Source organism: Cavia porcellus, unplaced genomic scaffold (assembly GCF_034190915.1).
Source record: "Cavia porcellus strain 051 isolate PalLab524CR breed Dunkin Hartley unplaced genomic scaffold, mCavPor4.1 scaffold_34, whole genome shotgun sequence".
Lineage (NCBI taxonomy): Eukaryota > Metazoa > Chordata > Mammalia > Rodentia > Caviidae > Cavia > Cavia porcellus.
Window position 1 is genome coordinate 8,645,489 of NW_026947517.1, and position 26,943 is coordinate 8,672,431.

A 26,943-nucleotide genomic window follows, 5' to 3' on the forward strand; every position below is an offset into this window, starting at 1 on the left:
AGGCCACAGCTGAGGCCACCTAGACACTTTGTGTGGGATAGTTCTCTGCAGTTGGGATCCTCTGTTGCTCTGAGGGGGTCTTGAACCTCTCCCAAGATCCTGTTCAGGATTCTTCCACTCAACTCCTGCCAGCATGAGTTGGCCAGCTCATCACTAGAAGAGTGATGAGCTCTGCCAAGGATCTCTCTCCTCCTGCAACCCTGAAGACCATGCTGTGTTTCTCATTTCTTAGAGCCTTTTTGGTACACCATTTTGGTGTCTTGGTTTCTAGGAAAAAAACCCAACATGAAACATAAAATGTATCTATTTTAAAGACTCAGCACTGAAATACGGTATTGTTGGATGATGACAAGACCAACTATCAAATCTGTTTAAGACAATTTATGTATACAGATGCTGTTCTATTCCACTGTATTTTTTTGGTTCACCAATGCCAAATCCTCTTACATGACACAACTTTCCTCAAGACATTTCCACTTCAATCAATGACCTACATATGAATTATTTCCTGTAGGACACACACATAAATATGCAGGTTTTATGATATGCCTCCACTAAGTCATGCTGATGACAAAATTAACAATTCTGAGCCATTCCAGGCCTGAGAGGAGGAATAGAAAGCTAATCTACCCTTCCTGTGAGCTGGTGGAAGTCAGGTGGGGAATAGTAGTGGAAACTAGCCAATATGTTCATGTTGTGATTCTGTGGAAGCTATTCTGGTTCTCAGAAGAAAAGCAAGAAAATAACTTACACTTCCTGTGACCTAACCACTGCATTGGCTGGGAGAGGAGCACCACAATCACCTCATCCCACCACCAACCGTATGACCGGTTTAGAGGACATGCTGAGTTGATAGCAATGGAGGTATAAAAACAACTTAATCCTTGTATTACTTGCTTGACTTTGCAGCCTAAGGCTAGTATTCTTAAGCATGTATTTAAATTGGGAAATAATGGTAAAAGAAGTTGCAAAAACTTCATAAGTATATGGAGATTAAATAAAACTCTCCAAAACAACCAATGGGTGACAGGTGAAATAAAGGAAGAAACTTAAAAATACCTACAACCTAACAAGAAAATAGATGCAAAATCCTGTACCTTATGGGATTCAATGGAAGCAGTCCGAATAGGGAAATTTATAGTAGTCAAATCTCACATCAGGAAATAGAAAGAACACAAACAAATAATGAAATGTTGCATCTCAATCTTCCAGAAGAAGAATGGCAAGACAAACACAAATCCCATACAAAGGAGGAAATTATAAGACCAGGCAAGAAATTCATGCAAAGAAAACACTTCAAAGAATTAATGAATCAAAGAGGTGGTTCACTGAAAGAATAAACAAAATTGATAAACCTTTGGACAACAATATCATAAAAGAAAAAAAATAAAGACGGAAAACCATGCATTGATGATTCAGAAGAATAAAATAACTATAGATCCTGTGAAAATTCAGAAGAGCATCAATATCTACTTGAAAAGCTTATGCTTTCATAGGTTAGAAAATATAGAAATGCACTGATTCCTAGATACATATGAAATGCCAAATCTGATTCAAGAATTATAAAAATTCTAGAAAACACAGTATCAGTTAATGAGAATGAAGATCTCATTAAAAATGCATCAGCTGCTGGGCATGGTGGTGCATTGCTGTAATCCCAGAACTTGGGAGGCTGAGGTAAAGGACTGTTGTGAGTTTGACACTAAACAAGGCTACAAAGTGAGCTCAAGGCCAGCCTGACTTGAATAGTGAGAGCCTGTCTCATGAGCACATTAAAATAAAAAGAAAAACAATGACAACAGAAAAGCAAATGACCAACATAAAAAAGTCTAGTTCCTGATGAATTTACTGATGTATTCTGCAATAAATGTAGAAAAAAATTTAAGACCACTGCTGTTTAATGATTTTGCAAGAGAAGCTATTCTCCTTAACACATTCCTGGAGGCAAGTATTACCCTGATACTAACACCAGAGAAAGACCCAACCAGAAAAAGAAAACTATAAGACAGTTTTCCTAATGAACATAGATGCAAAAATCCTTAACAAGATACTAGCAAAGTGAATGTCACAAATCATCAAGAAGATTTTAAAACCTGAACAACTTGGATTCATCCCAGGAAGGCAGGGATGTTTCAGTACATGCAAATCAACAAATTTAAATGTCATACCAACACAGGCAAAAACAAAAGTCACATGGTGATCATCTCAATAAATGCACAATAAGCTTTTGATAAAGTCAAGCACTGATTCGTGATAAAAAACCCTATACTAAATAACAACAGATGACCTTTATCTCAAGCTGATAAAATCAAAAAATGATGGGGTTGGCTATTTAGCTCAGTGGAATAAGCACCTGCCTTGCAATTGTGTGGTCATGATTAGGATCACCAGTACCGACAAAAAAGAAAAAAACAAAAAAAAATCAGACAGTGACAACGAAAATCCAGCGTCATACTAAATGGAGAATAACTGAAAACTTTCATTCCACAGTTATGAAAAGGACATGGATGACTACTATGACCACTCCTATTTAATATAGCTCTGGAAACATTAGGCAGAACAATTAGACAAAAGAGAGAAATAAGAATAAGTATATAATAGAAATTAGTTAAATTATCATTATTTACAGACGATATGATATTCTAAATAGAAGATGCCAAAAACTCTACCAAAGCAGTCCTAGAATTAATAACCAAATTCAATAATGTAGCTGCAGACAAAGTTGACAATCAAAAATCAATAACATTTCTGTATACAATCAACAAACTCACCAAGAGAGAAGTTACACAAACCGGACCCTTTGCAATAGCCTCCAAGAAAATGAAATACTTGGAAAGAACCTAACAAAGAAAGTAAAGGACTTACATATGGAAATTTATAGTGCATTGGAAAAGGATATTGAAGAGATTATCAGAAAATAGAAAAATATCCCTTTCCCATTCTGTGCATTGTGTTTTCACTCTGTTAGTGATTTCTTTTGATGTACAAATATTTTCAATAAGATGGGGTCCTGGTGGTTGATTCTTTAAAATGTGTATTTTGGTCATGAAGTCTCGTTAGTGTTTCTGTTTTAATATTTAGATCTTTCATCTACTTTGACTTATATTTGTTTCATTGTGATAGATGTATCCAGTTTAAGTCTTTGGTATGAGGAATGTCATTTTCTTCAGCACAGTTTATTGAAAAGGCTATCTCTCTTCCACTGAACCTATTTGGCTCTTTTGTCAAAGACAAGTAGCAGAATGTGTTTGTAGTTCTATTTGCATTTTCTAGTCTTTTTGGATGATTCTCAGGTCTGTTTCTCTGCCAGAACTATGCTGATTTTCTGACAGTAGCTTTCTAGTATTATAGCAAGTCAGGAATTGTGATGCTTTCAGACTTGCCTTTGTTGCCCAGCAATTATTTTGGCGATCTAGACCATTTCTGTTTCCAAATGAATTTTAGAAATGTTTTCTCTACATTTGTGAGCTATCCTAATGTCATTTTGTTGGGCAATGCATTACATCTATATGACAATTTGCAACAAGATTTTTTGAGTTTTCTCCATATCCTTGAAAGTAGTTTTACTGGTCTCTTATATTCACCAGATGAAACCTAATATGTATGATCCTAAGAGTTTCAAACTGTTGAGTCCTTCTTCTCAAGGATATCTACAATAATATGATATTTTTTTATGTTTGTTTGAGGCAGGATTTCCCTATGCAATTCAGGCTGACTATGGACTCACCTCTTAGTCCAGTAAATTCAAACTGATTTTCCTACTTCAGCCTCTTAAGTCCTGGGATTACAGGTGTGCACCTAACACTTGAAAGAATTACTGGTGTTTTTTGAAACCTGAAGAAACAGTCATGAGATACACATGTATTCATTAACTGCTATTCCCTTTAAGGAAAAGTGTTTAATTTAACACATAACATCATTTGAGTGTAGGGAATCACGAGATTTGTTTCTATCTCTTATGGGCCGGGGATGCCAGACTAGACTACCAGCAGAAACAGGAGATATCACAGGTAGGAATATGAATCAAATGTGAGCATTAGCATTAAGAACTCAGAAAGTCTTGTATTTAAGGATGATGAGGAAAAGACTAGTGGAAAGCAATGAAGGACCTGGTGGGTTTAGCTTGTCCTGACTAAAGATCATTCTTTATTATAAGAATGAATATCACAAATTTTGAAGTATTAAAACATTGTGTGCTCTTTACCCTTGCAAATATTCAGGCTTGGCACTGTAGCTCAGCTGTTTTGTAGCTTGGCACAAAAGATGCCATCTCATGCCCTGCATCTATCTCATGCTCTGTATTTGACCCAGGAAAATTAAAAATCACTCATGATTTAAGTTCCATGAGAAAAGTAAAAGGAGCTGTACCCAAAGAAAAAAAGTAACCTGCTAAAAAAAGAAGCAGGATACAGGTGTCAAATAAAAATTCATTTAAGATTTGAGCTAAATTGTTTCCAAACAGGATGTCTCTTGTGACACTCTCTTTTAAAAATGCTTAACTTTCCAGTTCAGGGCCACTTGTTTTGATTCTGAAATGGGGAAGGGTCTGTATACAAGTGGTTCAGCTATTTAAATTCCAAATTTATACTTTGGATGCTTGAATTCCTATGCTGTTGTTCACAAACTCACCTCAAGATGCAGAAAGATTTACTGACACAAGCAAACATCAGGATTAAATGTCAGTGCCCCTGAAATGAAAGAATAATAGTGAAAAGGAGGGAAAAAATCACAAACACCATGTGTTACGATACCCACCTCTTTTCCACAGCATTAAAGAGGCGGAAACAGGAGAATGGTCACATATGCAAGACAGTCTAACCTACATGGTGAATGAAAGGCCAGCCAGAACTACAAGGTGAGACTATGTCTTTAAAAACAAAAATAAAAATGAAAAATGAAAAAAACAAGGGAGAGAGAAAGACTATTAAAGGAAAACAAAAACAATAGAGCTGAATGAAAGCTGACCTAAATTGGCAATTATGGAATGATGTTGCAGAGGAAAGCTGGCCATGTAGTAGCATCTGGGCAGCAGTGACAAATACAGAGTTAGAAATGGTGCCTATAGTGCTACAGCACAACAGTGACCTCCTTCCACCAATAAATCTGCAATTTGCTAGAATGAAGAGGTCCAAAACTCATGGAAATCTTAAACTCAGAGCAAGCAAGTAACTTCACACAAAGGCTTTGGAACATGGCCTTTAGCAGATATTTCATATTCAAATTGAAATAGGACAAATATAATCCTGCCTTGTTTGATGTCAAATGCAACATGTTGGTTGACTCACAACATTGAGGAATGAAGTCACAAAACAAAAGAAGTTCAGAAAGTTTTCTGGGAAAAAAGAGAGAAGAATAGCCCTGGATTTTCAGGAATGTTCTTCAGTGTTTAAGGCACAGACCTATTGTCAGGGGTCATTTTTACAGGAAATTCACAATGCAGGTACAGTGTGGGTCTCAAACTACAATCAACCTATAAACTTGTAGTGGCTTAAAAATACTCAACCCTTGGAAGAAGTCACACAGAAGGACTATGTTGAAAGGGCCAAGGCATTTTGTGGGAACAATAGTCCAGTTGTTCTGGTCATTGCGTATGGTAATTGATGCCTATGTGGACCTCCTGGAGGAGGTGGTGGTAACTTTAGTACATTTCAAGCTGTTGTTTTTCTCTCCAGGAGGCATGTAGACATGGTCACTGCATCTTCACCTTCTGGCTTTCTTAAGTTGTGTCTCTAGCAGGGATTGTTGTGTTTAGGTTTTTACACTGACTCCTTTGAGTTTCCATTTCCTCTCTGACTGTATATCAATTCCTCTCTATTTTGACCTCCTCTAGTAAAATAACAATACTACTTGAATGGATAAAGTAATGTTTATACATTTAATAAAATATTAATTAATGGGGGCATGGGATTTAGCTCAGCAGGCAGAAGCACTTCCCGGAGAAGTGCTAGGTTGTGAGTTTGATCCCTGGTACCTAAAAAAAAAAAAAAAAAAAAAAGAGTTTTAAACTGCAATGAAAGAAAATAATTTCATTGAAGATGTAGATTAACAAGATTTTTAATTAAATATGTCAATGGCAATTTGCTTCACTCTATCAGTGTCAATGCAGTGAATTTAATCCTAAAATAATAATAAATCTTCATACAAGTTTCAAAACAGAATTACGCATCAAAATATATATAACCAAGGTCTTAGAGGCCTACAGACAGCTTTCCATAATATAATAGAAGCCTTCTAGAAACTGAAAAAAAAACAGTTTATCTAATTAAAAATTGTTTAAGCAGCCAATAATGTAGAAATTTTTTCTGAACAATTATAGGTGAACCTTCTCTTTTGTAAGATATAACCTAATGCCATGGCAAAGTCTATGTCTTGCTAAATAATACAATCAAAGCAATTATTTTACACTTACAATGACTGTTGTATACAATTTTAGATTGCCAGGACTATAATCACTGCGAGTTGTATTAATCACTTGAAACTGCAGGAAAAGGAAAATTTTCAGACATTATAAAAGTATAGTCATGTTAATTTGGCTCATGTTAATGGTATAGGGGAATGAAACTCCTTACCTACTATATATCCACTATGAGTTTTTGTTCTCTAAAATTGAAGAATGAATTTTAGGAATGATGGAGTTTAAGAGTGGAATATATTTATTCAGAGAAGGAAAGCTTTTGTCTGAGAGACAGGAAAGGTCTGAGTGGGTTGCTAAATAGTCTGTCTTTTTGAGAAACTTGTATAGAGTTAAATCATGGTGTTAGATGGGTCCAGGGGAGGGAAAAATGAGAATCTGAAAGTTAAGCATAAGGCAGGATAGAAATGTGGTCAAACAATAAGGTTAATTGCTCAGGTAAAATTAATTAAATTGGGAGCAAATGGGAGAGCAAGTCATAGTAAGTGGGCAGGTTTAAGAGCAGAGATTCTTCTTGTAGAAGGCTGGGATGGTGACTCTTGTGTTCCTTAGAGTGATCAGAGAACTATTTGGACTGTTGGTCCTTAGCACTTGGTTGAATTTAATTTACCTTTTGTTTTGAGATTTGGCCCACAGCAGGAGGTGATTGTCTCTTCCAATCAGGCAAGCAATCTGAACTTATTTTCTGGCTCCTTTGAGGGGCAAGCCTTGTTACAAGCAGCTGAGTTAATTAGAAATATATAGCCAGGGAGACAGTCTCAGGTCCTAGAAGGCCAGCTAAGAAGTCCAGATACCTTGCAGCTATGGGGAGACAGATACCCCCTGTTATGGGACAGGCCCCAAGAGAAAATACCAGGCAAATTCATCCATATCCATATTGTAGCAAATAAAATGTACTTAATGGATGTAGTGAAATATCCGATAAAATTGAAAAAAATATTATCACAGTTTCTCTGTCATCACCAGTCATTTTCATCTTTCAACTATGTGGGGAAAAATAAGAGTAGCTCTTAGCAAATAGCAATGGTACAGTGCACAGTGTATTATTACACAGTGTATCCTGGATTAATTAATGCCCACTGCATTAATTTCCATTGGATACTCATGGCATTGAGCATGTGAATTATTGAGGAAGTAGATTAGCTTCATACATAGACAAGAATCAGTACTGCTAGGATTTTGTGGCCCAATAGAGAAGCCCAATGATAGGATTATTTCCAAAAGATGAAATATATTTCCAAAAGATGAGAAGTATAAAACAAAAACAGGCCTTTATTCTGAGAACATGGAGAGAGATGACTGGCACCCCCCCCCCCACTGCTGGAGTCCAGTGATCTCTCTGGCAGATACATGGGATGAGGGTGTGTAAGTAGCCTTGGTTTGGGATGGAACCAAAAGAGGGAATTAGGGATGCACAGGTAGACCACTGGTCTTAGGTTTGGTGCCATAGGTAAATTCCCAGGGGTGGGAAGATGGTGTCACAGGTAAATTCCTAGGAGTGGGGGAGATAGGGTCTTCCTGCTTCTGGTTGAGGCTTTCCTGGCTACAGAGTCCTGTCTGGGCCAAAACCCTTTCACAGAATATAAGAAAAAGTAGCAGTGTCCTTTCTATTTAAAGAATGTGGAGAGGAGCCTAAAGCCACCAAGTGTTTGCCTTTTTTCCTGAGGGATCATGTGATTATAGTGTATATAAGAAATTTGGTGGTGCTGGCACTGACATTGATATCATGAAAGGAGCTGATTGGAATTTTTTTTGGCCCCTGGGAAAGGAATGAGGAAGTTGTATTCAGGGAAAAAAGAGGATGTAGCCATACGGGTAAGCATCCCTGATTTGACCTTTCACCCTGGTGAACTACCACCATGATGTCTTGTAATTTATTCTAGGGCAAAACTCTTTAAAGTACATCCTTAAGTTTAAATTAAGAAATGAAAATAAAGAATTTTTGCTATTTATCTTCTCCCATTGTTAGTGGTAAACAATTCATAAGGAAAATTTCCAATCATTTCCTTAATGTACTGTAGATAGCATAAACAAAACTACAGATCCTTTCACTTTCAGAAAACAGAAGCAGCACTAAAAGGCAGGGATAAAGCCCTTCAATGCAAATGTCCCTTAAGAGGTGAGATCAACATTTAATAATACAATCATCTACTGATTTCTCTGACTTCAAAAAGAGAAAAATTTACACTTTTTATAGAGTATAATCATGTGGTTAGATGGTTTGAAGGGTGGGAAAACTGGGAAATCACAATGCAGATGGGCATAAGATGGGACAGAGCTATGGTAGCCAATAAGATTAATAGTGCAGGTAAAGTTGATTAAATTGAGAACAAAAGGGGGAAGGGAGTCACATAGAAAGCAGGCATTGTTAGGCAGCAGTGAATCTTGCCTTAGGGCTTTGGGAGGGTGACTACTGAGGTCATCAGGATGATAGGAACTATTTAGAATGTCAGTCTTTATAAAGATACATTTCTTTGAATGGTGACTCCTGACTTCCTCAGACTGCTAGGAAACTATTTAGAATATCAGGCTGTAGGATATGGATGAATTTGTTGATCTTCTGTCTTGAGGCTTAGCCCATAGCAGGAGTTTACCATCTTCTCCATAGTTGCAAGGTATCTGGGTTTCTGGATGGGCTCCTCAGAGGACCTAGCCCTGTCTCATTGCTAATCATAATTAACTAACTCAGGTGCACATAACAGTACTTTTAGGAAAATTGAATACAGATGTCTTGTGCTCTGGGTGAATGATCCGGGATGACAGTGTGCAACATATATACCAGTGTTGCCCCCTGATTCACATGTTTTGAAATTTAGTTTTAGTTAATTTTTTCTTTTTATCCTTGAAATGAAATGGATTTGGAAATGAAAAGCCTGAGGTAAGGCACTTTTGTATACATATTCCTCTGTGTAGCTGAGATCAACACTGTTGAAGTCAACCAGCTTCAGAAGTCTCTGACTACTGTCTATCATTTGGGATTCTCTCTTGCAGGAAGGAGTTCCTTTCCCTGTTTATTTTTGACTCAGATAGAATACAGTACAGCAGCAGTCAATCAGTGATGAAGAGGCGGGCTATATGAAATGTCCAATCAGGTGAGCCGTTGAAGGAGGTCTCTTCCTGTGTGTAGACATTGTTTACATGTTTGGAACACAAAACTTGGAGCAGAATGCTTGCTGGATCTCATTTACTGGTTTCAAAGTCCTGTGGCCTGATTAGCAAAGAATCTGGGAGACCCTCTAGCCAAGGAATGGTGAGGCTTTGATGGGAGCCCAGAAATAGGGTGGAATTGGGAGAAACCAGTTACAAGTGCTTAGAAGCAGTTCTGGTGTCTATCGACACAGGTATTTAGTTAGCTTCAGCTCCTGAGGTCTTCTAGCATTGGCCTTGGGTCGTCCACTTTCCCTTTTTCCTCCTGCTGGGAACAAGGATGATTCTGTGTCCCCAGAACCCTGAATTAACTATGATAGCACCAGACTGGATCATCATCTTTGAAATTCTCTACTGCCCTGGCACCTCCACCATAGGGAGTAGAGGAAGGAGCTTGGGAAGCCCCTGACTCTGATGCATTTTGTAGCTGGAGCAGCAGTACTGAGCTTGGTCTCTGCTCTCATTCCAGGAATCAGCAATCTTGATGTTCTAAAGTTTATAAATGTATGTAATGTAATGCGGGGCCTCATATCCACAACGGAACTCCTAAACCTGTACATTTTTGTATTTATAGGGATTGCCTAAATTTATGGTATGTTCTCACGTTTCCAACCTCATGAGAGGTGTTGGCAAAATCATGAGAATTCAGAGATGTGTAGTGATGTGCCTCAGTGAAGGAAGGCTTTCCAAATACCTGGTGAACTCCTGTGTATTATAAATAACAGTGCAAAGAATTTTTTTGTGACAGTGCATTATAAATAACTGTTTATTATAATGTATTATAATAACTGTATATTATAATTATAACAGTGTATTATAAATAACAGTGCAAAGAATTTTTTGTGACACATGTGTTCATAGACTATGTTTGTGAGAACAGACATAGAGGTCCGAATTTTGAGAAAAAAAGCAGATATAAAAGTGTCATCAAGAGCAGGGTAAAGTGTGCTTGCTAAGGACAAATTTCAGAAAGGTGTGCCTGTTAAATTCTCACTGAAAAATGCCTAAATGTATTCATTTGCATGAACATATAAATATGTGATATAATTCTGAATGGAAAAGAATATGGGTGTTATCTCTTAATTAAGAGCTAATTTAATAGCTTGGTTGATCATATACATTGTTTAAATATGAAAATGCTCTGCAATGGACTTTACTAATTTGTGTAAAGGAGATGCCCTAAATTGAAATTGTGCAGGGATATCAATAGTTTAGGCATGAAGGGTTTTCTGCTTAGAGTGGATCAGACGAGCATAGAAAGGGTGTGGAAGTGACCAGCAGGACACAGTGTGCAAATAGCAGGACATACAACAAAGAGGTCTTCACTGAACGTCAGGTAGTTCTTAGGGTAAGCATGCAGTTAAAGTTGAATTATGATATCTTCCTTGAGGTGAATAACACCAGCTCTGCTAACAATCAGTATTCCACAGTCCTGTCAACCCATGAATGCTGTGTTCTTCACTTGAGATCTAGTTTTGATTATCTCAAATTATGACCCAGAATCATGAAGGTGAAATTTGAATTTTTTTTGTACCAAGGGTCGAACTCATGACCTCAGGCTTGCAAGATATGTTTTCATGCTGCTAGCTAAATACCCAGCTCTGAAAGTGTTTTCTGTATATTATGGATGATATCAACCTTGTTCCTCAGAAAATGTTGAATATTGTGGAATTTTTCTATATTGTATGGCTATAATTTTTAAAGCAAACCAAAGCTGTCTTATGCAGTCACTTTTCAAGTTTCACATTGTCTGTGGCATTTCCTAGTCAGGATTTCTCTATTTCAGACAACTCTGTAACTTAGGTTATCCCCACACTCAAGGAAGTTCTCCTGCATCAGCCTTGCAAGATATATTTCTTATATATGAATGGAAAGTGATCACTTGGTGACACTGAACTATAATTTGAAGCTTGCACCTGGTTTCATTGTTTATAAGTTTTTTATATACAGAAGTTTTTGATGAACATTTGAGTTATTATTTTTGTACCCTATTTGATGTTATTTATGTTTTGTTCTGTGAAACCAAATTCAAATATCAAAATGCTGCTTAAGTGTATTAAGAACAAAGGACTCACTGGCCTAATTGAAATTTGAAAAAATACCATTTGTGGTACATCAAAGTGATTGGTGAGATATTTGTCTGCCTCTGTGCTTTATGGATGCTGGTCTTGCAGACTCTCACTATGAGCTCTGTATTAGAGACAGTGCACAGCAACTCTTGCAGTGACTCAGCATAATTATCAGTGCTCCTATTTGGCTGTTACATTAGCTTTGAGTTGCAATATAGCATCAAATTTGCTGTCTCAAAAAATTTGTGTATATACAAGAAATTAATCCCCAATATATGGAATTAAGTTTTGAAGAAATCAGTCTCCATTCAGCTGTTTTGTTTGGTTTTATTTGTTTACTTTAGTTTTGTTTGTTGAGACAGGTTTTCCCTATGTATATCAGCTAGATTTGAACCCCTTTTGCAGTGCAGAATAGCCCTAACCTCAAAGCATCACTCCTCTCTCAGCCTCTTGAGTGCTAGGATTTTAGATATGTGTGTTTTTACCCTAGAAAATATTAAGGCTTGTAACTTAGCTGTGTTGTAGCTTGGCATAATGGATGCCATCTGGAGCTTTGCATTTAACTAGTGCCCTGTATTTCACCCAGAAAAGTGGAAAGTCACTCAGGGTAGAAGTCCCAGGAGAAAAGCAAAATGAGCTGTACACAAAGAAAAAAATTAACCTGCTCAACAAAAGAAGCAGAATACATTTGTCATCCAAAAATTTTTATAAGATTCTAGCTAAATGATTTCCAACAGGATCTTTTTGTGATTCTATCTTTTAAAACATCTCTAACTTTCCAGTTCAAAGCCTCTTGTTTAGATCTTGAAATTCGGGTGGGAGTTCTGCATACAAGTGGTCCTTAGATCAGCTTATGAAATTCCACATTTCTCAATTGGGTTCAAAATCATGTGGTGAGATAGTTTTAAAGTGGGTTAGATTACTGAGATTACTAAGGAGATAAACTAGCACAGTAGAGAAACAGAATATTAGAAATGTAAAACTGGCCTTTTATTTAAAGAATGTGGAGAGGAGCCCACAACCACAAAGGGTTTGGCTTTGTTTTTTCTGACTATAGGGTTATGGGGTATATGTGACTTTTCACTGTATGCTTGGAGGGGACATTGATGTCATGCCAGGAGCTGATGGGAATTTTATTTAGGCCCCTGGGAAAGAAAGAGGAAGTTGTAATCAAGGAAAAACCAGGACAAAGCCATAATGGTAAGCATCCCTGATTTCACCTTCTTTCACCTTGAACTACCACCATGAGGTTCTGTAATTGTTTCCAGGGCAAAACTCTTTCAAGTACATCCTTAGGTTTGAAGGAAGAAATCAAAACAAATAATTTTTTCTATCTGTCTTCCTCCATGGCTGGTGCCAACCCATTCATAAGAAATATTTTGAGTCAGTTCCTTAATGCATTGTCAATACCATAACCAAAATTACAGATCAGTTCATTTTCAGAAAAAGAAGTAGCCTTAAATGCAGGGATAAAGGCCTTCAATGCTAGTATCCCTGGCAAGGTGAGATCAACATTGTGTGATACAAACTACTACTGATTTTTCTGACTTCAAGAAAGAGAAAAGTTTATACTGATATTGCTATAATGGAATGAATGTCCCGGTCTACTATGTCTGATATGAGGTTTCTGTCATGTAAAGTCAAAGAATGAACTTTAGGAACAACAGAGATTAAGAGAAGAATAAACTTATTGAGAGAAAAAAAGCTGCCTGAGAGAGAGAAGGTGTCCTGAGCAGGTTGTCAAACACTGTCCTTTCTAGGGACCTTTATAGAGTAAAATCATGGGATGAAATGAGTTTAAGGTGGAGAAACCTAGGAACTCACAATGCAGATGGGCATAAATGAGACAGAGCTATGGTAGCCAATAAGATTATAAGTTCAGGTAAAGTTGATTAAATTGGAAACAAAGAGAGAAGGGAGTCACATAGAAAGCAGGCATTCTTAGGGGAAAGTGAATCTTCCCTTAGGGGTTTGGGAGGGTGACTACTGAAGTCATCAGGATGACAGGAATTATTTAGAATGTCAGTCCTTAGGATAAGGATACATTTCTTTGAATGGTGACTTCTGACTTCCTCAGAGTGCTAGGGAACTGTTTAGATTATCAATCCTTAGGATATGGATGAATTTGCTTATCATTTGTCTTCAGACTTGGCCCATAGCATGAGGTGTCAGTCTTCCCCATAGTGGCAAGGTATCTGGACTCCTGCATGGGCTCCTTGGAGGACCTAGCCATGTCTCATGCCAATATTATTTAAATAACTCAGGTCCCTGTAACAGTACTGTTTGGAAAATTGATTACAGCTGTCTTGGGCTCTGGGTGAATGATCTGGGGATGTCAATGTGCAATGTATATACCAGTGTTGCCTCCTGATTGACATGTTTTGAAATTTAATTTTAGTTGATGTGTTCTTTTTTCACTGAAATAAAATGGATTTGAAAATTAAAAGCCTGAGGTAAAGCTCTTCAGTACAAACACTCCTCTGTCGAGCTGAGTTCACCACTGTAGAAGAATGGCAGCTCCAGAAGTCTCTGCACTACAGTCTATCATTTTGGATCCTCTCTTGCTGGGAGGGGTCCCTTTCCCTGTTTATTCTTGTCTCAGAAGGAGGGCAGTACAGCAGGAGTCAATCAGTGATGAAGGTGCAGGCTATATGAACTGTCCAATCAGGTGGGCCATTGCTGGCTGTGACTTCTGTCTCTTTGGATGTCTCATCATGATTTACCTGTTCTGAGTACAATACTGGTAGCAAAACGCTTGCTGGATCTCATTTAGTACATTCAATGTCCTGTGGCCTGATTAGCAAAGAACCCAGGAGAGATCCTGGAGCCATGGAATGGTGAGGCTGTGGATGAGAACCCAGAAATAAGGTGGACTAGGTAAAACCAGTTACAAGTGTTTAGGAGTAGTTCTGGTGTCTGGAGCCTCAGGTATTTAGTTAGCTTTAGCTCCTGAGGTTCTCCAGCATTGGCCATGGGTCATTCACTGTCCCTTTTGCCTCTTGCTGTTGGCAAGGGTGATTGGGGGTCCCAAGAACCGTGGCCCCACTATGACAGCAGCTGACTGAAGTATCATCTTTGAAAATCACTGCTGGCCTGGTAACTCCACAATCTTAGGCATTGAAAGGACCTTGGGAAGACCCTAACTATGATGCTTTCTGTAGCTTGTAGAGCAGTAATGAGCTAGGTCTCTGCTCTCTTTCCTCAGAGTAGCAGATCTGGAATGTCCAAAGTTCATTAATGCCTGTAATGCAGGGCCTCATAGTCACAATGGCTCAACTTAAACTTTGGCTTTTTTGTATTTATAGTGATCTGCTAAATTTATACTATGTTCTCATATTTCCATCCTCAGGACAGGTGGTGGCAAATGTCCTGAGAATTCAGAGATGTGTAGTAATGTGCCTCAGTAGAGGAAGGCTTCCCAAACAGCTGGTGAACTTCTGTGTATTATACAGAACAGTGCAAATAATTTCTGAACATACTTAATTATTTATGTGGCACCCCTGCTCACAGACTAGGTTTGTGAGAACAGCCATAGAGTTTTAAAGTCTGAGAAAAATGAAGCAAATATGAAAGTGCTATCAAGGCCAGGGTAAAAATTTGTATAGGACAAATTCCAGAAAGGCCTACCTGTTAAATTTTCATTGAAAATGCTGAAATTTAGGCATTTGCATGGACATTTATACATGATATCCTACTAATGGAAAGGAATAGGGGTGTCATCTCTGAATTAAGAGCTGATTTAGTAGCTTGGTTGTTCATAGACAGTTTAAATATGGAAATTCTCTTCAATGGATTTTATTAAGTGGTGTAAAGGGGAAGTTTTAAATAGAAATTTTGCAGTGATATCAATAGTTAGGCATAAAGAGTTTTCTGCTGAGAATGGATCAGAAGAGTGTGGAAAGAATGTGGAAGTGATTGACAGGATGCAGGAAGCCAATAGCAGGACATACAACAGAGAGGGTCTTCACTGAAAGTCCGGTAGTTCTTAGAGTAAGTATGAAGTAAAGTTGGGTTCTGATTGCTTACTTGAGGTGATCCACACCAGCTTTGGCAACAATCAGCATTTCACATCCCTGTCAACCCATGAATTTTGTGTTCCATGCTTGAGATCTAATTTGCATTATCATAATTATGCCCCAGTGTCATGAAGGTAAAATTTGTATTTTTTTTTTGTTCCAAGGATTGAACTCATGACCTATGCTTTCCAGGTGGGCGGTGATGCCACTGAACTAAATACCCAACTATGAAAGTATTTTCTTTGTAGTACGGAAGACAACCACATTGTTTCTCAGAAAGTGTTGAATATTGTTGGAATTTTTCTGTATTATATGGCTATAGTTTTTAAAAACAAACCAAAGTTGTCTTATGCAGTCTCTTTTCAAGTTTCACTTTGTCTGTGGAGTGTCTCAGTCAGGGTTTCTCTATTTTAGACAGCTCTGAAACTTAGGATAGCCCCAAATTCAAGGAAGAACTCCTTCACCAGCCTCCCAAGATATACTTCTTATATCTCAATGGACAGTGATCACTGGGTGACAGTGAGCTATAATTTACAGCTTGGGCCTGGTTTCATTGTTTATACATATTTTTAAAATACAGCTGTTTTCCACTAACATTTGTGTTATTAGTTATGTACCATATTGGATGTTATTTATGTTTTGTTCTATGAAACCAAATTCATGTTTCAAAATGCTGCTGAAGTATATTAAGAACAAAGTATTCACTGGCCAAATGACATTTGAGGGGACATCATCTATAGTCTATCAAAGTGATTGATGAGATGTTTTTTTCTTTTTTTTTAAATTTTGAAACTGGTAAAATAAAACAGAACAAGGCACAATAAGGCAAACTCAGATCATACTGTGAAATTGGTACACAACTTCACAACAGGTTACTGGGATAACAGTAATAGGTATCACAGTATATTTCATTATCTTTATAATAATTGTTCTTCAATCACATATATCAAAATGAGATGAAATACAGAACATTATAGAACTTATCAGAACAGAACATTGAATAGAGCAATACCATGATTCAGAATAGAGCAAAACAGTATTAAAAATATTTGCCTTCAAAGAGATAGTAGAAGGAAGTCCCCCTTATTTGTTATTTTCAACTTCCCAGAAGACGCTCAGATTTGTGATTGCCATTTGCTAACGGGGGTGGGGGTGACAGGAGAAGAGGGGTAGGGGAAGTGGGATGTTTGATTCTAGGCCATGCATCAGTAGGTTCACTATTGCTTAGTAGGGAGACTGGCTGGTTGTTTGGTTTCACAGCGTCCGAAGTTCCAACATGGCACAGATCTCAGGAGCTGTTGCTGGTTCACACCCTGGATGGGCTGCAGTCTGCCACACTGCCACGACTTACCAGGGAAGGCAGGTGCTTGCTTGGCTTCCCAGTTGATTGATGGGATATTTATCTGCCTCTGTGCTTTGTGGATGCTGGTCCTGCAGGCTTCTCACTGTGAGCTCTGCTTTAGAGACAGTACACAGAGAATATTGGAGTGACTCAGCACAAGAATCAGTGCTCCTATTTCACTGTTACATTAGCAGTGAGTTGCAATCTAGCATCAAATTTGCTGTATTCAAAAATGTGTATATATACAAAATTAATGACCAAGACATGGATTTAAATTTGAAGAAATCAGTCTTCATTCAGCCTTTTTGTTTGGTTTTATGTAAGTTTAGTTTTGTTTTATTGAGACAAGCTTTCTGTATGTATATCAGCTGTATTTGAACACCCTGTGGAGCCTAGAATTGCCCTGAACTCACCAAAGCCATCCTGTCTCAGCCTTTTGAGATTCAGATTTGTAGGGAAGAATTTAAGATATCTCAAACCTGGAATCTCAACCTTCCTTTGAGAAATACATGTATGATCCTTTAGGAGCCAGTGACCTTTGAGGATGTGGTCATGAACTTCAGCAATGAGGAGTGAGCTTTGTTGATTCCATCCCAAAAGAACCTCTACAGAGATGTGATGGGTGAAACCTTTAGGAACTTGGCTGCAATAGGTAAGGATGAAATACTTTTGTCACTCATGCTGTCAGAATATTGTTTATTGCTCATTATTGCTGTTTCATTAAAAGAATGTGAAAATATTTTTAAAAATAGCTCAGATCTGGACCCATTATATCATAAATCTAAACAAAATCTATTAATTTGTATGTATTATACTAATGAGCACTGGTATTTCTATGTCTACAATTCAGGAGGACTTGGGGATATCCAGGAAGCTAAAAAAGAATGCAAGATTTACTGGAGATACTTAAGGTAATTCACACTCACAAGGAGAAGGAATGTTCCTGAGTAATTAGTAAGCAGAAGAATGGCAGCCAAAGAAATGAGGCACCATTCAATTTAATGTCAGCAATATTCTCTGAAGATGTATAAGCTAGGGTATGTGTAATGAGGGAATTAAATCATGAAAACATATGACATTGCATATAGACATGTATGAAAGGCATACACTTTGAGTTATGATATTCTGCCTTCAGTTTTTCTACCCATGTATACATGTGAATACAACACATTCATTATCTAAAAATTACTAAGATTGCAATAGAATTTGAAATAAAATGGAGTGCTCATGTTTCCAAGCCATGCCCTAGAGAATCAGCCATTCTAATTAAAATTCTGAGTAATCTGTTGGAATGTTAGTGCACTCATTCTGAATATCAGTATGCAATTTTCTCTAGAAATTGATCCCCTCATACTTGTCCTGGATATATTTTTAAAAACTCAAAATCTGCATAAAATTTAGATACATGCTTACTCATATACAATGCAAATCAAGTTATAACAGATCAGGGCTTGAAGAAGCTTAGCTATCTATCACTGGACTTGTGGAGAAGGAAAATATTAATAGACTCTGTGATTGTGCATTCTTGTAAACCCAGCAAACTAGGAATCAGATTTTGCAGAATGGCAAATTCAAGTTCAAACTTCACAGCTTAATGATCAGTGAAAATCTCTAAAAACAGATTTTAAAAAAAGCTATAGATGTTATGCTAATACGTGTTGCTCATTCCCAGCATGGAAAAGAAAAAAAGTGTGTTTTATAATCTCAAAAAACAAACAGTATAATGTCATTTGCCATAAGAAATAGATGGGTCTTTCTCCTAGCAATTCAGTGAAATAGCTGAGCTATAAAACCTAAAAGGTCACAGCATTTCTTTTAGATGAGAAAGCAAAGTATAAATTGTGGAATGAAATGAAAGAGAGTCGATAGAGAAAAGTAAGACTGACCATATGGAAAAGGGAATTACAGGTTAAGGACAGAAGCGAGATTGTGATGGGGAAACATATCAGAATGATCTGTATGTGATACACATATGTACCCATGCCCAAAGTGAAGCTAAAGATTCTGCATTTCAAAAGGTACCAAATTTTAAGATTTCTAAACGTGTACCAGTATTTTGGGAATGGTTGTTTTCAACATATCTTACAAGGCCATTCTGTTGCTTCATGGTCAGAATTTCTTAGCAGCCATTAAAAACAGAACGTGACATTAATGCAGTCATTAAACTGAGACCCATTTCACTGTCAATTTTTCTTTTTTTTTTTAATTTAATGTAAGGAAAGACTAAACAAAACACAATAAGTAGAAATAATACTACTTTTAAAGTGAAAATAAACAGTAAGAAATCGCAAGACGATGATTACATATGGTGTTCATAAAAATAGTTAATCAAATACAAAAGTGAAACATGAAGTGGGGATTCAAACAGCAAGACTGCAAACAGTTTTGTTCAACTCTCCAAAAAAAGCTTAGTAATATGGTTATCAATCCTATATGTGATGTTTTTCTTTACAGAAATGACAAGCTAGGAAAGTCCTATGGACATACATCTTGGAATCAGTGTAAAGAAGTATTCCTTTGTACTGCAGAAGGTAATGTGAATGTGAAAGAAACAGAAGCACACCACAATGTAAAGATCCACAAAAAATATTGCAGTGGAGGGAAACCCTATGTATGTCAGCAATGTGGAAAAGGTTTCATCAAATCTGGACATTATAAGCAACATGAAAGAATTCACACTGGAGAGAAACCATATGTATGTAAGCAATGTGGCCAAGCTTTTAACAGAAGTGCATATTGTAAGGTTCATGAAAGAATTCATACCGTAGAGAAACACTATGTATGTAAGCAATGTGGGAAAGCTTTTAACACATGGGGAGATTGTAACAAACATGAAAGAAATCACACTGGAGAGAAACCCTATGTATGTAAGCAGTGTGGGAAAGTTTTTAAAACATGTGCGTATTGTAAGGTTCATGTAAGATTTCACACTGGAGAGAAACCTTATGTATGTAAGCAATGTGGGAAAGCTTTTACCACACATGGACAGTGTAAGGCACATGAAAGAATTCACACTGGAGTGAAACCGTATGCATGTAACCAATGTGGGAAAGCTTTTAACACACGGGCAGATTGTAAGAAACATGAAAGTGTTCACACTGGAGAGAAACCCTATGTATGTAAGCAATGTGGGAAAGCTTTTAACACACAGGGATATTGTAAGAAACATGAAAGAATTCACACTGGAGAGAAACCCTATATATGTAAGCAATGTGGAAAAGGTTTCTTCATCTCTGGTCATTGTAAGCAACATGAAAGAATTCACATTGGAGAGAAACCCTATATATGTAAGCAATGTGGGAAAGCTTTTACCACACATGGACAGTGTAAGGCACATGAAAGAATTCACACTGGAGCGAAACCATATGTATGTAACCAATGTGGGAAAGCTTTTAACACACGGGCAGATTGTAAGAAACATGAAAGGATTCACACTGGAGAGAAACCCTATGTATGTAAGCAACGTGGGAAAGCTTTTAACACACGGGGATATTGTAAGAAACATGAAAGAATTCACACTGGAGAGAAACCTTATGTATGTAAGCAATGTGGAAAAGGTTTTACCATCTCTGGACATTATAAGCAACATGAAAGAATTCACACTGGAGAGAAACCCTATGTATGTAAGCAGTGTGGGAAAGCTTTTACCCAACTTGGACATTGTAAGCAACATGAAAGAATTCACACTGGAGAGAAACCCTATGTATGTAAGCAATGTGGGAAAGCTTTTACCCAACATGGACATTGTAAGCAACATGAAAGTTCACACTCAAGATAAAACCAGTGTATATAAGTATCATGAGAATTTTTGAGCACACGTACATATTGCATGATGCATGAAATCTTCACACTGGGCAGAAAACTTATATATGTAAGGAATGTGGGAAAGGTTTCAGCAGAAATGCTCATTGTCCAATACATGAAAAAAATTACACTGTTGAGGAACCCTGTGTATGTGAAGAATGTGGGAAAGCTTTCACCACATGTGGATATTGTAAAATACATCAATGACTTTATACTGATAAGAAACCCTATGTATAGAACAATGTGGCAAAGCTTTTACTGCATAGAGTCATTGCAAAACACATGAAAGAATTCACACTGGGAAGAACCACTGGCTATGTAAGCAAGTGGAGACACTTTCAGCAGCCATATTGTAAGTGAAATATGTGAAAAAACTCACACAAGCGATAAATTCTATGTGTTATGGGAACCCTCAGCACACATGATCATTGTTACATATCTGAAAGAGCTCACTGGATCCTATGTGGATTAACAATGTGAGAAATATGGCAATTCATGTTTGTTGTTAAATACATAGAAAAAACATCACTCTTCAGACAGTGTAGATCTAAGTTTACTTTAAAAATTCCTAGGAGAGCTGAAGAAATAATCAATACAGAATTTTGATGTCAATATTTCTTCACAAATTTTACAGAAATGCCAAATCTGAGGAGAATCTCTACTCAAGTGCACATGTTGTATGGTTTTCAGTTAATGACTTGTACCTCTTTAGATTTTTTTAAGTGTCTTTGTGCTTCAACACGGCATCTTGTAATTAAACATGGTAAACTGAAATGGGCTTTTCAATTTCAAGTATGGATAGTGTCTATGTCCTTAATATTTTGTCTTTAAATATTTTATATTTTTGTGAATTTTAATGTTGTTTATTTAAAGAGAAAAAAACAGAAAAAAAGTGTAGAAATAATACAGAATTTCAGAAAAATAATAAGATATAACTAGTTGATTTGTTACATATTGTCATCTTAGAAGTAGTTGTTCAAATTATAAAATTAAAGCACACAAAGTGATATTCCAATAATGACACTGCGAACAGTTAACTTCTATGATCCAACAAAAACTTATTAATATGCTTATCTGTCCTACACACTTGTATTTTTCTTAAAGAGTGTAAGATTAAACATGACAAAACAGAAGATAACAGTTCATAAGAAAACTAGTTAAGGAAACACAGATTTCAAAGCAAGTCCACTGGAGATGTTCACTGTTTATCTTACTGTCTCTAGTTTTCTTCCAAATAGTTTTTCCCATCTTCACATGCATTAAATATATACTGAACACTATAGATCTAAGCAAATAATTACAGAATGATGCAGGCTTTTTTGGTCTTCAAGACTTATTTTGAGGAAGTCGAAGATGACTACGATAATGTCTCTCATTCTCTTCATAATAGCTGTCTTTATCTTTATGTATGCTCAAATTGAGCATAAGAAACTAGACTAATATCACTCTGAACAGTGAATAATAGCATCCTGAGAAGGAGAAAGTTGAGGAATTGCCTAATAAAAGAAGGCAGAGGACATTGTTAAAAGTGATTAGACTCTGTTCCATTCTATATGATAGTATCAAGTTTGAAGACATAGGCAACTACTTTGAAGACAATAAGATTCACTAAGATACCCATTCTTGTTTGACTATTGTCTTCTTTGGAAGTCCTGTAATGTTTACAATGCCTAAGTTTTATTGGTCTTGTTCTCTACTGTTTTGTCCAACTTTATAATATCTAATGAGATAGACAGTTCTTTTTAAGGAAACAAGGGACAACGTTGATAACCATTGTTGATAAACTTGTACTCTGTTCTACACCATGTGCTATGTCTATCCTTGGTATTGACTGACAGCTTTGTTTTGCAATATTTGACTGTATTCTTCCCCCCCCAAAAAAAGTAATAAGCACTAAGGAGTAATAAAATCCAAAATGTGTAAATTTTGTTGTAAAAAAGAGAGGGAAAAAAAAAGAAGAAAAAGAGCTCTAACGGATGTAACAGCAAGTGTGTTTAGGGGTGTTAAATAGCTGACTATATCAATGTTTTTGGATCATTGAACACAGCTGTTTGCAGTCTCCCTGTTTGAATGTCCACCTTGTATTCTTTGATACTGTGATTTGAGGAACTATTTTCAAGATGATAATATGTAATCTACTAACAGGTGATTTCTTACTGTTATGTTTTTTTTTTTTTGTAGTTCTGTATTACATGTACCCTTACACCACCTTGGTTTGTTTTGTGTTTTTCTCTTTTTCCTCTTAAATAAAAAAAAAGGATTTAAAAAAAAGTGTATCGGGATTTAAAAGCTACGGTAGTCTTATTGCTCTGTTTAGTTTGATTACATTTTGTTCTGGTCTGTCTATTTATATTAGACTTGAGCACACAGAGTGATAACCCCAAAACAGCAGGTTATACCATGGTAACTATCCTTAATTTCCTATTAACTTAAACTAAGTTAATAGGAACCTGGTATTACTTACATTGTCCTCTATGACTGATCTTCTTTGAAGCTGTTTTGTTTGAATGATATTTGGCCTTGACTGAATTTATTCACATTTGCTTTGCTTACTGGTATCAAGTCCAAGAGTAGAGGCAACTACTCTGAAGATAACAAGATGTAAAAGATATACATTGGGGGGCTGTGGATTTAGCTCAGTGGCTTAAGCAACTGTCTGGCAAGTGTGAGGTCATGAGTTTGATCTCCAGTACCAAATAAATAAATAAATAAATAAAAGATATGCATTCCAGGTTTGATTATTTTTTATTTAAAGAGAAAAAAGAAAGGAAATAAAAAACGAAGCAGTAAAAATGTACACATACTACATAATTTCAAGAAAAAAATACAGTAAGAAATCACTAGTTAATAGGTTACTTATATATCAGCTGAGCGGAGGCCAGCCCTGCTGCTGCCTTTCCCACCTGGGGCCCATACTATGACCCCTGTGGACTGGAAGGTGTGTATTCAGCTGAGCGGAGGCCGGCCCTGCTGCCGCCTCTCCCACCCAGCGCCCAACTACCACCTCTGGGGACCGGAAGGTGCGCATCCAGCTGAGCGGAGGTGACTCTGGTCTGGCCCTGATACTGCAAATTGAGGAAGCTTTAGGTCTACCTGAGAGGAGCCTGGAAAGCCTCTTTTAATTCAGGGGCTCTGCTGCCCAAGGAGGGAGCTACTACAAAAGGAGTCCCAAGAGCCCAGGACATAAGAGTCAGTTTACAACACAACCAGGGGAAACCCTGAAACAACACTTGAAACACAGTAATATAGGAAAATGACAAAGACCAAAATTCAATCTCAAACATCCAACCCATCACCCCAAGAAAGCCTAGGAGCCATGTACATAGAAGAAAATACATGCCATATACCTGAAATACCTGAAACAATAGTAACAGAAATAAAGAAGCAGCTCTGGGAAGCTTTGAAGGAATTCAAACTAGAAATAATATATCAGGTAAAAAAAAGAAATAATAAAAGAAATGAAGGAGATGCTGAACATATCTAAACAAGACACAGCTAAACAATTGGAGGAACTAAACAAAAGGATAGAATCTCTGGATGAACAATATAAGAAACAAACAGAATATATAAAACAGATGCAAAGAGATATACAGGAAATCAAAAGCAACATTGAAAGTTGTAAAAACCACCTGAATGAATGCGAAGATAGAATTTCAGACCTCGAAGACAAGATTGCAGCCAGAGAACAGGAAAGGAAAGATCTTTTAAAAATAACAAGAATCAAGAAATAACAATACAACACCTGCAAGATGACGCAAAGAAAAACAACATCAGGTTGATAAGGATAAATGAAAAAGAAGGAGACAATACAAAGGATGTCAAGAGGATATTTAGAGAAGTAATTGTTGAAAACTTCCCAAACATGAAATTGGAAACTTATATCAGGATCAATGAAGCATGTAGAACTCCAAATAGCCATAACCAAAATAAAACTACACCCAGATATATAATAATCACCATTCCAGAAATTGAACAAAAGTATAGAATATTAAAAGCTGTCAGAGATAAAAGACAGATCACCCATAAAGGAAAACCTATAGAATCACAGCAGAGTTCTCAACACAAACAATAAAGGCAAGAAGAGCATGGAGTGAAATATTTCAGACCCTAAAGGAAAATGATTTCCAACCTAGACTAATGTACCATGCAAAACGGTCCTTCAAAATTGATGGAGAAATAAGATACTTCCATGACAAAGAACAGCTAAAGAAATTCATGATCACCAAGCCAACCCTGCAAAGAATACTGAAAGACAGTCTAGATACACTTAAGAAAAAACCATTTAACAAAGCAGACAATCAAATAGAACAAAAAGATAAAGATGCAACAGCAGAAAGATAACATCTCACTAATAAACCAATATATAACACTTATAACCATTAATGTAAATGGTCTCAGCACACTAATTAAAAGAAATAGACTGGCAGAATGGATCAAGAAACAAAATCCAACCATATGCTGTATACAAGAAACCCATCTAACCCAAAAGGATACTGACAGACTGAAAGTCAAAGGATGGAAAACAATACTTCATTCAATAGGAACTCAAAAAAAAGGGGGGTAGCTATTCTGTTTGCAGACAATGTGAACTTCAAACCAATAATGATCAGAAGAGACAAAGCAAGTCACTGCATATTGGTTACGAGAAAACTTCAAGAGGAAGAGATAACTATCTTAAATATATATGCACCAAATTCCAAAGCACCAAGTTATGTAAAACACGTAACATCAGAAATGAAAAACCAAATTAGCAGTAATACAATTATAACAGGAGATTTTAACACACCATTGACAACAATGGACAGATCAACAGGACAGAAAATCAGCAAAGAGATAAAAGAACTGAATCACACCTGTAAACAAATGGAATTGATAGACATATACAGAGTATTCCGCCCAACAACAACAGAATACACATATTTCTCAGCAGTACATGGGTCATTCTCTAAAATAGACCATATATTAACTCATAGAACATATTTAAAGAAATGCAAAAGAGTTGAAATCATCCCCTGCATGTTATCAGATCATAGCGCTATGAAATTAGTAATTAATGATAAAAGATACTGCAAAAATCCCATAAACACATGGAAAATGAATTAACACACTCTTGAGTAATCAGTGGGTCACAGAGGAAATTAAACAATACCTACAAACAAATGAAAACACAAATATAACTTGCCAGAATCCGTGGGATGCAATGAAAGCTGTCTTCAGAGGGAAATTTATTGCACTGAGTTCCCACATCAGGAAAACCAAACAAATACAAATAAATAACTTGATGCTACACCTCAAACAGCTAGAAAAAGAAGAGCAAGTCAAGCCCAAAGCCGAAAGAAGAGAGGACATTATAAAAATCAGACCAGAAATTAATGCAATAGAGACTAAGAAAACAATACAAAGAATCAATGAGTCAAAGAGTTGGTTCTCTGAAAGAATAAATAAAATTGATAAGCCCCTAGCCAACCTTATTAAAAAAAGGAAAGAAAAAGCTCAAATTCATGCAATAAGGAATGAAAAAGGTGAAATCACTACAGACCCAACAGAAATACAGAAGATCATCAACACCTATATCAAAAACCTCTACTCTCAAAGGTTAGATAACGCAGAAGAATTAGACAGATTTCCAGAAGAATATGAAGTACAAAAGCTAGGTCAAGAAGAAGTAAAACTGCTGAATAACCCAATTTCTATTCATGAAATCAAAAATGTAATTAAGTCATTACCTACAAAGAAGAGCCCAGGCCCAGATGGATTCACTGTAGAATTCTACAAGAAACACAAAGAGGACCTAATGCCGACACTCCTCAAACGCTTCAATGAAATTGAAAGGGAATCAATCCTTCCTAAGTCATTCCTGAAAGCAAATATTACTCTAGTACCAAAACCTGAGAAAGACCCAACTGAAAAAGAGAACTAAAGACCAATCCCCCTAATGAACACAGATGCAAAGATCCTCAATAAAATATTGGCAAACAGGATGCAGCAAGTCATCAAGAAGATTATACACCATGACCAAGTGGGATTCATTCCAGGTATGCAGGGATGGTTCAATATATGTAAATCAATAAATATAATCCACCATATCAATAGAGTCAAAAGTAAGAATCACGTGATCATTTCTATAGATGCAGAAAAAGCTTTTGATAAGGT

General features: G+C 36.7%; 1 protein-coding gene across 6 annotated transcripts in view; it reads left to right on the forward strand.

Annotated features, from left to right (window-relative positions):
- Positions 1–25,620, forward strand: part of LOC106026198 (zinc finger protein 709-like) — a 110,084-nt gene extending 84,464 nt beyond the window's left edge. For 2 of the 6 annotated variants that reach the window (XM_063243179.1, XM_063243182.1), the window contains 5 exons: positions 4,769–4,855; positions 9,404–9,504; positions 17,512–17,638; positions 17,837–17,897; positions 19,441–25,620. In XM_063243179.1, the coding sequence (XP_063099249.1) occupies positions 17,605–17,638; positions 17,837–17,897; positions 19,441–20,764 (1,419 nt within the window). In that variant the 5' untranslated portion in view covers positions 4,769–4,855; positions 9,404–9,504; positions 17,512–17,604 and the 3' untranslated portion in view covers positions 20,765–25,620. The remainder of the gene's footprint in view (positions 1–4,768; positions 4,856–9,403; positions 9,505–17,511; positions 17,639–17,836; positions 17,898–19,440) is intronic. The other 4 variants (XM_063243180.1, XM_063243183.1, XM_063243181.1 and 1 more) reach the window with 2 other exon arrangements.
- Positions 25,621–26,943: the final 1,323 nt, after the last annotated feature.